The 13,369-nt window shown below is 36.3% G+C and overlaps 1 protein-coding gene across 15 annotated transcripts in view; it reads left to right on the top strand.

The window, feature by feature from the left end:
- CADPS2 (calcium dependent secretion activator 2) overlaps positions 1-13,369 on the top strand; it is a 319,788-nt gene that overhangs the window by 237,889 nt on the left and 68,530 nt on the right. For 9 of the 15 annotated variants that reach the window (XR_012658617.1, XR_012658616.1, XM_075081181.1 and 6 more), the window contains exon 16: positions 1,184-1,307. Coding sequence is in view for 12 of the 15 variants with exons in the window: in XM_075081181.1 (XP_074937282.1) it covers positions 1,184-1,307 (124 nt within the window). In the remaining 3 variants the exon portion in view is untranslated. Of the gene's footprint in view, positions 1-1,183; positions 1,308-3,896; positions 3,918-13,369 lie in introns of all 15 variants that reach the window. The other 6 variants (XR_012658615.1, XM_075081171.1, XM_075081177.1 and 3 more) reach the window with 1 other exon arrangement.

Genomic DNA, 13,369 nt, shown 5'->3' with positions numbered 1-13,369 from the left:
AAAAATCAGGTCCAGAATAAAAGTTTTTGAATACTCTATTTTCACTTATTGATAACACAGAAGTTATTCATTAGAAAGAAGCAAAGTTAACAAAGGTAGGTGCATCATATGTGTGTGCAAGTAATGGAAGAAGTCTGATTTTCGACAATGTCTTCCTAATAGCTTCTCTGTTGCTGAACCTGTTTCTCTTCTCCAATATTATTCCCCAGCCCATATCTCTTGCTTCCTCCCTTTAACAGTAATTTTTAGGTATGTTTTATAAGCTTTTCTGGGGATCCATTGGTGAAGCATTTTTAAAAGGCTGTGAGTTATCTGAAATTTTATTATTTATATTAAAATGTGGCAAAAACTTATTGAGTTTTGTTTACACCTACCTGTTGAAAGTTAATGGAGTATAGAATTAAAGTAAAAATACAGTGAATTATTAACAGAATTTATTCAGTTTTTTAATAGTAATCCGGAGTATATAGTGTTGCATGCACATAAAGAGGTATATGTTCTCAGTTTACCTCACTTGCAACAGGAGATCCATTTTATCAAAGTCCTATATTTTAAAAATGAATAGGCTTTAAAAACTGGCAAGTTTTGAAAAGCGTTGTATTATCTGTTCTTCTCCTTGTCCATAATAAAATATTCTGCCAGAAATTCGATGGTTTTCCTGCCTACTATATATGACTGTTTTTCACATCAAGGACATGCTGAATTTTAATAACTTTATGAAGGAAGAAAAGCAAGTCAGTATTAGCTAGCTCTGATGATGCTGTTCACAGTTTCTCCTTTACGCTGTTGAAGAGTCAATGGTTATGCAATGGTGGAAGCTTTTCCACAGGCAAGAACTAAGCAAATTTCGACATCCACATCCTTAGCGGGCACCATGATCCAGTCCATCCACGGAATGCTCTTGTTATACTGGTCTTGGCGTCACCCAAGCGAAGACTGACTGGCATGCTGCAAGATGCCAAACAGTAGGGGTATTGTGTATAAATACCATATAGGCAGTCAAGCCAGGGTTGAACAGAAACCTTCAAAGACAAATATTTAGTTCCACCAGCTGAAATAGTTCCTTTTTTATTTCTGCCTTTAATCATTATCAGATCTGTAGTAACTTTAGGATACTTTTATCCTTTTCCCTTGGGTTTTGGGTAATGAGTGTAACCAAGCGGTATAATTGTCTCTGACACAGGTTTTAATGAAAGATATTGCCACTCCCATACCAGCAGAAGAGGTGAAGAAAGTCGTTAGAAAATGTCTGGAGAAGGCTGCCTTGATCAATTACACTCGACTTACAGAATATGCCAAAATAGAAGGTTAGTACAGCAATCAACTGCCAAAGTGGCTGTAAAAGCCAGCAATGCCTATTAAGTGAATATTCTATGAGCAGCCTTTTTCCTTTCCTGAACAAACCCCTACCACAGCAAGGGGAAATGTCTCATTAAAATCTCAGCTGGTGAACTATGGAGCTTTTTCCTATTCATTGCTTTAATATGCCTCCTGGGACCGTGTTTGAATGGAAGACTAGGACTTCTTAATTTAAGTTGCTCTTTGTTCTTACTTTTGAGTTCTCCATAAATCTAAAAGGTTGTTTATGTGTTATTTTTTATTTCTCTAACAATTTCTAGTAATTAAACTATTGACAGGAACTTCTTTCCTTATCAGCAGTAACAGTACCTTGAAACTTGAAAACTCTGGATATAGATGCCTTTCTGATGTATATATAAGGCAGACAGATAGATAAGTATTATTTATTTTTGTTATTATGTTGTCAGATGCGTAATAATAATCTGATGATTAAAACTTTAATTACATCCTGACTTCCTGAATGAAGTGATGGGACAAAATACTAGATCTGATGGTAAACAGCATTTTTTCTGGAATTTATGTAAGTTCTGGAACATATACCATGAAATTAACTCAGATTTTGCTCAAAAGAAATGGCTAGGGTGCACAGTGTCATTTTAATATTTGTAAACCTTATGTAGAACAAAAAGGAAGTTATAATAGTCAAATGCCTTGTCAAGACCTATCTGTTATACTCCATAAAGTGCAGAAAGGCTGAGATACACTTGTACAGATATGTTCAGGAGTAGAAAACACTGGCTGTGCATCTATATAAACTGTTCTTTTGGAGGTGGAGTCAATTAACAGGAAAATATATGAAGGATGAATTCTGCTTGTAAAAAATTCAAATTTTATGCATAGTATGTTTTTCCATAGCATGTATTTCTAGCAATGCACTAGAAGAAATAGTTATCATAACAACAAAATGAAGAAGCCTCATATGTTTAGCAATATTATAAAGCCAACTTTTTTCCTTTTTCTATTTCTGCTCAAATTTCCTGAAAAACATTAGTTAACCAATCTCACAAGTGATTAACAAAAAACCCATCTCATCACTATAGCAACCAGTATTATATCATGGGTGTAACAACGTGAAACCATCTTAGTAACCAGTTTATCATAATTAATTATGATATCATGTTGTGTTAAAGAAAGAAGGAAGAATATTAAATCTATTCTGGAAAACAAAAAAGCAAAAATAGCTGTTTTCCTTGGGTTGTAGCTTTCTGTATTCATAAAGGGGATTTTTTAATGTTCAGTATTTCAGTCTTAGCAAACCTGTTGAAATAATGGGTATAAAAATAGAAACATTTTTTAAAGATGACAAAAGCATGCAAAAGGTATCTAAATGTACTGACACTAAATGTATTGGAGAAGTTTTTTACAGTGATGTAAATACACCTTTGCCTAGGATTTTTAACTATATCCTGGAGAAGTGTGGCAGTTGCACTGCAAGTAGCAAATTTTGCACTTTAAAATGTGCACAGTGTTAACACTGCAGTAAGCTGGAACAGCACAGAAAATTGCTGTCCATCCCATGGCATATTTTGACTTGGAAATTTCCTTTTGGATTTATTGTCTTTTGACTGAAACACAACCAGATTTCTTTAAGGAGTCCTACAGTCATGTAATTGTAAACTCAAAGCGCAATAGATAATTGCACATAGAAGTCTAGTACCTCAACAAGAAATAGGTTGAGTACTTTTCTGGGAATAAAGTAGAGTACTATTTAGAAAGTGAAGGGCTCCAGCATGATAACATCAGAAAATTAAATATGTTGCTTTTCAGTAGCAATGAGACCTGTATTGGTCTCTTTCTGAACTCTGGCCATTACAAATATCCTACATTTTTACTAATATAAATGTAATAGTTTTCAGCAATAGTTTACATTCTGCTTCTTCAGGTTTATGGGAGCATTATTGTATCCATGCACTGAAATCACATTCTTCTCTTGAAAGGAATTCATGTTAGTGTTTGCATTAATTTCTTACTCCTGAAATTGCATATAGGAAGCATATAGTCATTATCTTTATAACATTACTGATGTCTTCAAATGTAGCTGTCATACTTTTTTGGTATTTTTGTCCTATTCTTTGAATACTTCTTCAGTGAACAACGTCATATCAGTCAGTCAAAATGCAACTATTGCATGATAATATCAGCTATAGACCAATATTAACTACCTAAAAAGTAGAGATGCAAAGAGGGCTCTAACAAAAATAATATTCTTATATTCTTACATTCTTATATTCTTTTGCTATTATTTATGTTTCTAAATTCCCAGCCACAGTATGGATGCTCAGCTGGTGAGCCTGAAATAGAGACCATATAGAACTAGTAAATAAAAATATACTACCTAAACACGTACACCATTTGTCTCTGAGCTGACAAAACCCATCACTTGGGTAAGCTGACTGGCAGGACTTTCACTGCCATACTCAAGATTTTTAGAAGATTTTAACTCCTTATTTGGTATTGAGACTACTCTAATGAAATCAAAATTGTTACAATACTGTAACGATGTTTTTCTTCTCTCTTTTTGTTTGTTTTATGTTTAGCAACAGCAGAAAAGGACTCAGGTGATTACTATTTGTGTGCATGTCTGCATGTAGTACAGATGTAGTGTGCTGTGTCTGTTGCTTTATTATTTTTGTTGATTTCAACAATACCAATATTGACCAGAAGGGGTGTGAACATTAACATTAATATTAATGTAGTATAGACCATGCATTCTTCCTTTACACTGATACTTAACTATGATACGCATACATTAGCAATTTAGATAATTTTATAATTTGGAATATGATGCAATTGTGGTTTCTGTGAAAGAGGTGTAATTAAGTGATGTAGAAAACTTTGGCTGTCAAATTGAAAATCAGTTTGTTTATTTAGAGAAATGTAATTCCATAGTCATCAGCAAAAATGGCATCCATTTTTTAATGGGACTGCTGGATTTATTGATAAAGATCTTGATAGGAGAACTAATTCCTTAAAGCTGGTGTTACATTTCTCTGATACGGCTTTGTTTAGCGATATGTTTATTTTTCTAGTTACAGCAGATCTTTGGGAGGATGGTGGTTCTTTGTGCTCCTAATTTCATGGCGCTGATACGTTGTATATTCTCCCGTAGTGCAGAGAGGTTTTTTTGAGTGCTTATGGCCAAATAATTATCTGAGTGACGATAAAAAGAGCATAGCTGAAGTCGTATTTGTGGCTGAGTAGTATTGGCTGCATAGAAGTATGAGGGATTGCGCATATATATACTTTGAAACAGACGCATGCACTGCTTTGCCTTACCTTTTTTAAAGACGCACCCACAGACCCAATGGAAGCCTGATCATGATGTTTTGTGGTGTTTCCACAAATATCAACCACAGTTATGGGAGGGGCATTGAGTTGGTAGTTTTCTCAGGATGAAATCATTTTCCATCTGGAAGGACAGACTGGGGTGGTGACTTTAAAGGTTGCATGAAAGTAGTTCAAAATTGAGCTCCTTGCCAATGAGGGGCTTGAAGGGAGTAAGATGGTCCATATTCGGAGAAACAGCTTTTTTAGCCAGTTCATAAGCAAAAAATACCAGCAAACTAGTAAAAAACCCTAGTAAGTAGTGTAGTAAAACTAGTAAATAAAAACTACTTTTTTAAAAGTCAGTGTTTATAACTGAAGATTCAAAAAATTCCATTGGTTCCCAAAACTTCCACTGGTTTTCATGAGAAAGCTTCAAATGCCCTGGACACAGATGAGCTCTGTTTGGAATTGTTAAAAAAGAGAGCAGGTGATGCAGTGGTATGGGCATTCATGCCACAGCCTGTTAGATTGAGTTGGTACGAGCTCACATCGATCAGGTGATCTCCCAACCTCCTCTGATCACCACGGAGAGGTCTGTTAAGCAGGTGATTCAGAGCGCTTGGAGGCTCCTTCAACAATTTCTCTGTGAAAGGATCTATCTCACGCCATCAAATACAAATGCACCCTAAGAAAGTTTCCTACTAGGCAAGACACCTAAAGCTAGATAGCACAAATATTCCATTTAGTATTTTTATGCCTGTAGGTATTGAAGAAACTATCTCTTCAAATTAGAAATTTGGAAAAATGTCAAAATTAATTTGTGAAATGAGAAAACTAATTTTAGCGCTTATGTCCTTTGACCATTGCACTCTATAACCTCAGCTGTACACTTTTATATAATGCGCATCACCTCACATACAAATCATCTTTGTGCCACATGCTTGCAATTCTTATTTTTTTCTCAGGCTCAGTATGTCAGAAATATAGACTGTTAAGCACAGATGACATACAGTTACAAGCACAGAAACAAAAAAAAAAAAAGAAAAAGACTGTACCTGATTTCAGTCATTTTACGTTAGGTTTATGCACGCTTTGAAAGAAACTATTGCCGTGTTCTTAAGACAGGAGAGTAAAGCTGTCCCTTAAGTGACCTGGCAAATAACGATATTAGAGAATGGATGAGAGGAAAGCCTATCACATACAGCGAGTAAATGGAAATTCACTGTGTGAGTTAGGTGAAGCTAGAGGTTTATAGGCTGTGTTTATAATTTAACTGCTCAATTAGATTTGGCTTCTGACTAAAAATGCAGCTGAAAAATAATCAGACAACTCAGAAAAATTACTTTCATTGAGAGGAGTAAATAGACTATGTTCCACCAGAATTTTGTGTACCATTGAACCTATTTCTCTGATGCAAAAGATGAAGCAGCTGAAAGGAATCCCAATAAAATTATTTTTTAGCCTGGCTAACAGGGCCAAATCCTGCTCCTGTTGGAACTAGCTAAACTCCCACAGATTTCATCATGAACTTGATGTACAGTGTGCTTAGCCCTAATAGCATATATTGCATTGTCGTGGGAAATAAAGTAAAACTCTTTCTTGATAACTATTTTTACCCTTTAACTGAGCGCAAGATACTGTATACAGAATCTTGAATTGCAGGAGTGTCCTTGTTAGCTAATACAGAGGTGAACATGCAAATTCTTTTTGTTGCGAGAATCCTTTTTCAGCAGTGTGGTTGCCAGGTTCCCAGGTCTATTCCCCAAGTGCTCTCATTTTCACAGTCTCAATTGAACAAGACTCTGAATGCTTTCCCAGAAGACGCTGGTTACTTTCTTAATGGCAGACACAGTGGTATAAGCAGCACTTGCATCAACCGGATTTGTTTGCAGTCAGGATGACATTTTATTTAGCACTCCCATGTCGTTGTACTATTATGAATATAGAACAGCTTTTTTCAATAAAAATTACATTTGCAATGACAATTATACAGGGTTCAGCATGTCATCCCTTACGACACGTACAGCTGAAATTCTCATGAAGTAGCTAATCTGTTCAGTCACTGTAATTGCCATTATGGAGAGAAAAGCAGCAAATGTACTATTATAATTTTGAACTACGTCTAAGAACTCTCATTTAATGCCCTTGTAGTTTGCAGCAAGGGTTTATAATTTGTCAAGGAGATGATCACGGCATCAATAGGTGAAAATCACTTTTTAAGTATAAACCATTTTCATTTCAGCACATGCTGCCTTTGAGGCTTTGCTACCTGAAAGCACTTTTTTAGAACATTTTGTGTATGGCATATTTTCGTGTCTTATTCAGTATTGAACTTCAGTTAACTCTTCCTATAGATAATGTTGAACATAACTGGACCTGCTAGATGCTGAGGCCAGAGGCAAGTAGCATTTTGTATAGCTTCCAGTGAACAGCTTATAGAAATTTGCACTCCTCCTTCATCTGTTTTCTCTCCTTCAAAAAAGATGAAATGATAATGAAGGAGGGATAGTCCCACCTTCATTAGCATTTCGTCATCTCCAATTCCTCTTTGCCCTATAATGCATTTTTAGACAATTGTTTTATACTTACACAACCTAGGCTTTCATCACCTCGTCTCAGAGTTTTAGCCTCTTGTTCTTAACTGTTATCATCTTAGGAGGCTTTCTCTATTAAACTTTGAATTCCACCTTCTTGAACATTGGTGACCAGAGTGGTGCAGCCATCCCCACAAGATTCCCTACACAGTACTAGTAGTACTATAATACCAGAAATGCTGAATCTAGTATACTCAAGGAACACTTGTCTTTTCTTGTCTATATCATGCTTGTGGCACACAGCCATTCTGTGAAACATTACTTCAGTCCAGTCTTCAGAGTTTTGATCACTTCCAGCTGACGGCTTCCCTGTTTATAGCAGATGTTTATTGCTCTTCGTGTGTCAAAATGTATTGCCCTCACTCTTAAAGTATCAAATTCTGTTTCTCTCTCTCATTCTTTGGAATTATCCAGTTCTTGTTACTGCATTTTGACCGTGCTGTCTATTGCCAGTGTTTTACAACACTGTCATCAGTGCGCTCCTAATATTTATTCTGAAGTCATTGGTGAAAATATTAAGGAAGCTCAGCCCTAAGATAGATCTTCAAAGATTCCTCAAGAAGCCTTTCTTTGCTCTTTCTCAACACTACCCATTGCCTTTCTCTTGAGGCAGCTTCTTTATCCAACACATAGTTCCTTTTTTAATCCTCATTTTCTTCAGCTTAACTGGTAGTTTTCCCATGAGACACAGTATCAAATGCTTTAGTAACATCAGAATAGATGAGATCTACTGAATTTCTTTTCTAAGAAAATATCCTATCAAGAAAAGCTACTGCACAAGTCTAGTGCGACCTACCTTTGCAAATCTGTTACATTTTATTCTGTTTTCTGTTCATTTTATTTCCTCAATTAGCCATTTCTTCAAATATTGTTTTAAAGTTAATTGTCAACATCACTTTTCCCTCCTCCTTACCTGCCAGCATTAGATTTGCTACTGTCATCTTTCGGTAACTCCCTAAAATATAGACTCTTAAAATTATTAGATTTTTTAAAAAACACTTGTTAACAAGTCTGCACTTTCAAATGACAGTTTTCTCTCAGTCCAGGGTGTCAGTTATTCAGGTCCCTTTATTATGAAGCTCTTTGGTTTGCCATGGGTGTTGCGTCTGAGTTTTATTCCACAGGAACAGGAAAATGCTGAAAACATTAGTTCCTTCCCCTTCTGAAGAGAAATTAGAAGTGAGGGAAAGGAAGAAAATACCAACTGCTAATATCTGTGTTGCCAAAATTAGAATGCCAAAAATCATAAATTAGGTGCCATTGATCAGTAATTAAAAATTGAGATTTCTTTTCATCTCTGCCTTTTTTATTTTGCTTTGACCTCTTCAAATTTGTTGTTTCATTTCTTTTCCAGCTTCACAGAGCCAAAATATTTCCTTTTTTTAAAAACAAAATCTGTGATTGTCTCATGAAGGTAATCCCATTGGATACTATGATAAATTTAAAAAAACTGAAAACATTGTAAACTTTATAAAATTATAGGTATAGACTAGGAGATGTAAACTCTAACTTTCTACGAATCTCATAATCTCTCTGTACATAGGTGATAATGGTAATTAATTTTTTTTGTCCTTAGAATTTAAAATCCTATGGAATTCTTAGAAAACCATTATGGAAAGACTGGTTTCAACTTAAATTCCATTATTTATATAAGGCTATAATTTTTTTTAATTAGAAGAATATAGGATGTCCTCTCAGATGTCCACTCCTTACTTTTTCATGCAGAATTAATTCTGTGAGAATTTGCAAGAAAATACACCACAGTCAAATCAAAACTGTCTGTAGGTGAATTATCCCAGCTGCAGATTAACTCTGGAGAGTCAGTTCAGGTCTAGTAACATATTAGCTCCAGTTTATTGATGTTTGTGCTGCTTTTGATACAAGTCCAGATGCAATCTTGCTGGTTTCACATGTCAAAAAGTCCGAATTAATGGGCCCTACTGGAGCAGAGTTGGCTCCATACAGCTCAAATTATAATGTATTATCATAATTTATATCTATATTATCAAATTATATTACAGCCTGTTTCACTGCAGGGCTTCCTTGTCATCCCCTCTGCATCAATATGAGTTCACTCCCAGGCTCCTATTTGGAGTGAATCAGTCAGATTCCTTGGCAAGAGAGCTGGTGTAGAATAAAGGGTAGCTCATTTAGGCTCCATGCACTGCAGCTGGATTTGGAAAGCAGCACATAAGATTTAGGTCCCTCTGCACAATACGGAAACAGGCAATACTCCTTCAGAAACACCCAGACTTGCTCAGGCAGTGCACTGCTGTGTGTGCAGCACATCCTGGAAGGAGTTTGACAGCCAGCAGTCATCATGTTATCTGCCCTCCTGCGGGTCTAATTCTGGCACATGCATAGAAATGAATTAGTTGATGATCAGACACCTCCCATAGTAAATATCTTGCACTTTCTCCAGGCTTGAATGCTGGTAGCATTAATGTTATGTTGCGTAACAGCACAGCTGCCAGTGACCAGTGCAACAGTGATTATGAAAATTAAAATAAATGCCAGTTGTTTTACATGAAAGATTAAAATACAAACTTGATGTTCTGTTGCAGTTTTGCATAAAATGAGCTTGACCAGCTCCTAAGCTGCACAAGTCTGCAGCCCCATCTATCTGGCTGGATGAGGAGGTACCTGTAGGCCCACAGGGCTGTGAACCTGGGGTTCTCTCTCAGAGTCCTCGGCCATGGAGGGACGTGATGATCCAAGGAAACAGCCGTTCTCAAGTGTCACACAACTACTTGCCTTTTTTCCAATATCCCTGCAACTGGGGGATATTCCTCCTTGTGGGAGATCCTCTGGCTTGGAGACACGTTGGCTCCCCTGAGTGTCTTGGCCTGGATATGTTTGTTTGAAGAAAAGGAGGAAGGATGAAACACTGGACAGGGAAAAATAGTAAGGGATATATGGTGTGCCATGGGGGGAAGACTGGCAGGCCAGAGACAGATACCTCGCAGCTGTACTGTACTCATACCAGAGGAGGAGAATCGCCTCTTTAATCAGCAGATTCCTATGCTCAGCAAATGTCAATGAGAAATTAAATACATCCGTTTAACAGTTTACATGATGAGGAGGAAAAAAAAAGAGGTGAATTGTACATTTATCTTCAAGGACAAACTCTCTTCTGGAAAGCAAGCCTAAGCTAGGTTTTAGCCATAGTGATGTTAGGTTTTAGCCATACTGATGGGCTCAAGAAAGGAGGAACAAGGAGAAGTTCTCTGACCTGTGTGACACAGGTCAGACTGGGTGATCTGACAGTCCCTTCTGGCCCTGGGATCTATCGGTCCATGAAGCACTCACCTTTTCATTTCAGTAGCATTTTAGTCAGTTAACTTAGCTCATTTAACAATATTTTCTTGGTACCTATGTAGCTCACTGATAATGCGTACTTGAGAAAGCATCCATTATTTGCAAAGCCTGGCTTGCTTTTTCATTTCGGCAGAATGTGAAGCTGAAAGATGATTGACGGCTTTTTCTGTTTATTTTCTAAAAGATGTCAAGCAGCATATTTACTGACTCGACTCCTGCTGCAACCTGTTAGTTTGAGCAGTGTAAACACATCTTAACAACCCTTAGTAATTGTGGGGTGAAAGACATCATGAATATAATGAAAACTGACAGCACTGATTTCCATTCCTGTAAATTTTTTACGCTTATAAAGGCAAGCACAGTATTTTGCTCAGATGTTCTGGAGGTTCTAAAACTTGCAGGTAACAGTTTACTGGTACTCATATTTCAAATATACTACTTGTTTGGTAAAAAAGAAGATAATATTTCGTTCTTTTTCTCTCAGATTACTTCGTGGCCCTTGTTTATACACCTGTTTAAATAGTGGTTATCCATAACACATATGTGTTAGATTTTGGAAAGAGAAAAGTCATTAGTTACACAGAAAAAAAGACTAGCTGATATGGTAACTTACAGATGGAAATGGAAGCTTTAGATGAAGCCTAAGTAAAATGTAGGGAAGCATGTACCATCCAAATGAAATTGCAGGTATTGATTTATTCTGTGAATAAGTAGACGACAACAAAATTAGAAACATTTGTCCAAGGATGCAGAGTGTAATTATCTGCCACCTTTTCTTATCAATAGATCTTATAGGAAAATAATGATTTTTTATATATTATCAAAAGCTGCGCGAAGCATTAAGAGTAATTTGCATGTTTTTGGCAAGTAGTAAGTAGTTTTGGAACAAAACTAGCAAATAGCATGGGGAATTTCATGGAAACTTGAAACTGGAATTCATTGAGCCTAATCTGTGTCACATTTTTAGTCATTCCTGCCATGAAATGTCATTCAGAAATTTGCCATATTCACCTCAAAGGGAAATTTACAGTTTTCATCCTCTTTTTCATCCTTTTTTAACACTAATCCTGTTGAAAAAAGTATTCCTGAACATTAGTCCCATAATGGCTGAAATCCTCGCAATTTCTGGTTTAAATAATTTATCATGACTGATTTACTTTTATGCCAGCATCATCCCTGATCATAAGTAGATCTTCTCCTTCCTGAGTGTTCCCACTCTGGGAGCACTTCTGCTCCCCTCTTTCATCTTTCATTTTATTAGGCTTATTATGCCTTACAAACAAACACACAAACAAAAACAGACTCTCTACTCAATGCCATTTCTGACTGAAATTCAGAATTCTTATCCTTTCAATGCCGTTTCTGATCAAAATTCATCACTTCAACACAGATGACCAGAATAGCATTTCCTCAGTGCTTTGCTGAATGAAATTAATACTTCCCTGAGACCATGCTTCTCTTCGTCATGATCTCATCCCAGTTTTGGTCCAGGATAATCTTAGAGTTAGCCAGTAAATCTATGGTCTTTCTGCTGCTCTCCCCACTGATAATGATGTCAATTTTTAGGCTACCTTGAGCTTGTTCCAGGTGTGGAATAAGTGAACTTACTCCAATGCAAAAATGCAACATTAGATTCAATAGAATTATTACAATTACTTTCTCAGTAATTTAGAGTATCCCTTATGATTTTTTAATAGTTTATGACTTTTTTTAGTTTCATTAGGAATTAATGCACTTATACATGCAATTATTTTGTTCACTTGGTTAGTGGTAAGGTCTGTGAAGATTGGGCTGTATTTGTAATAACATTAGTTATGCTGAAAACAGATGTGCCAGTCATACGCTGTACTAATATCACTGGTTTATTCCTAAGACTCATTGACCTCAGTGATACTGATAGTGATGTACCAGCTGTATGAATAGCACTTTATGTGTGTTCTGGGAGGGGAGGACACCGACCACTAGACGAAACAGCAGTTTCAGTCCTAGATAAGCATAGAAACCACTGTTTAAGTAGTCTTTATATTATAACCTAAATAATAGGGGCTGGATCAATCCTTTCTAATCTTACTTGACATAATACATTCTAGAGTTGTGGTTATACTCATATAATTGTTCTACAGTATCAAATCTTCAAATTCAGTACAGTGTTAATTACCGTGATCTTGACATTGTGAATGTGGTTTTGCATCTTGGTGAATGTTTTGTGCTTGGTCCATGTTCATACAATCACTCTTTCATGAGTTAGATTGTGGTTTTGGAAATCATTATTTGGATGTGTCTGTTTATGTGGTCTGTTTCAAAAAGGTTTAGAATTTTTTTTACTTGCTTCAGCAACTAATTTGCCTGCTTTGTTTTTTGCATGAAGGTAATGTGTTTCTGTAGTCGCCTTTAAGTAGATGTTTGCTTGAGGTTCTAATCCAATGTTTCTTTAAAAATTGCATCAAAGCTATATTTCGTCAAGGTGCTATGCATCAGTGTGTTTATTAGTCTTGAAGAAATGGACACGGTCACCTGCCTTTAAGATGTCTGAAAAGGTGTTTTGACTTGCCAAAAATGTTTAGTGCATACAGTTTGATATTTTTACTGATACCAAGGAGATTCTGTAAGTTCTTTAATCAATCTGCTAATGTTCTATGCCATGATGAATATAAAAAGTGGGAAAGAAATATCAGCAGCATTTTCTGTATATGAAGATGTGTATTCATGTGATTTGCTATTCACATGATCCATGAATATGCACAGAAAATGAGAAAATAGGATTCCTGAGACCCTCACTCACCATGTGTTCTCAGCTGCATAAGTCCTCTGCAAACCTGGTTAATGTGACC

This window comes from Phalacrocorax aristotelis, chromosome 1, assembly GCF_949628215.1.
Source record: "Phalacrocorax aristotelis chromosome 1, bGulAri2.1, whole genome shotgun sequence".
Lineage (NCBI taxonomy): Eukaryota > Metazoa > Chordata > Aves > Suliformes > Phalacrocoracidae > Phalacrocorax > Phalacrocorax aristotelis.
This window is presented reverse-complemented; position numbering and strand designations above follow the sequence as displayed.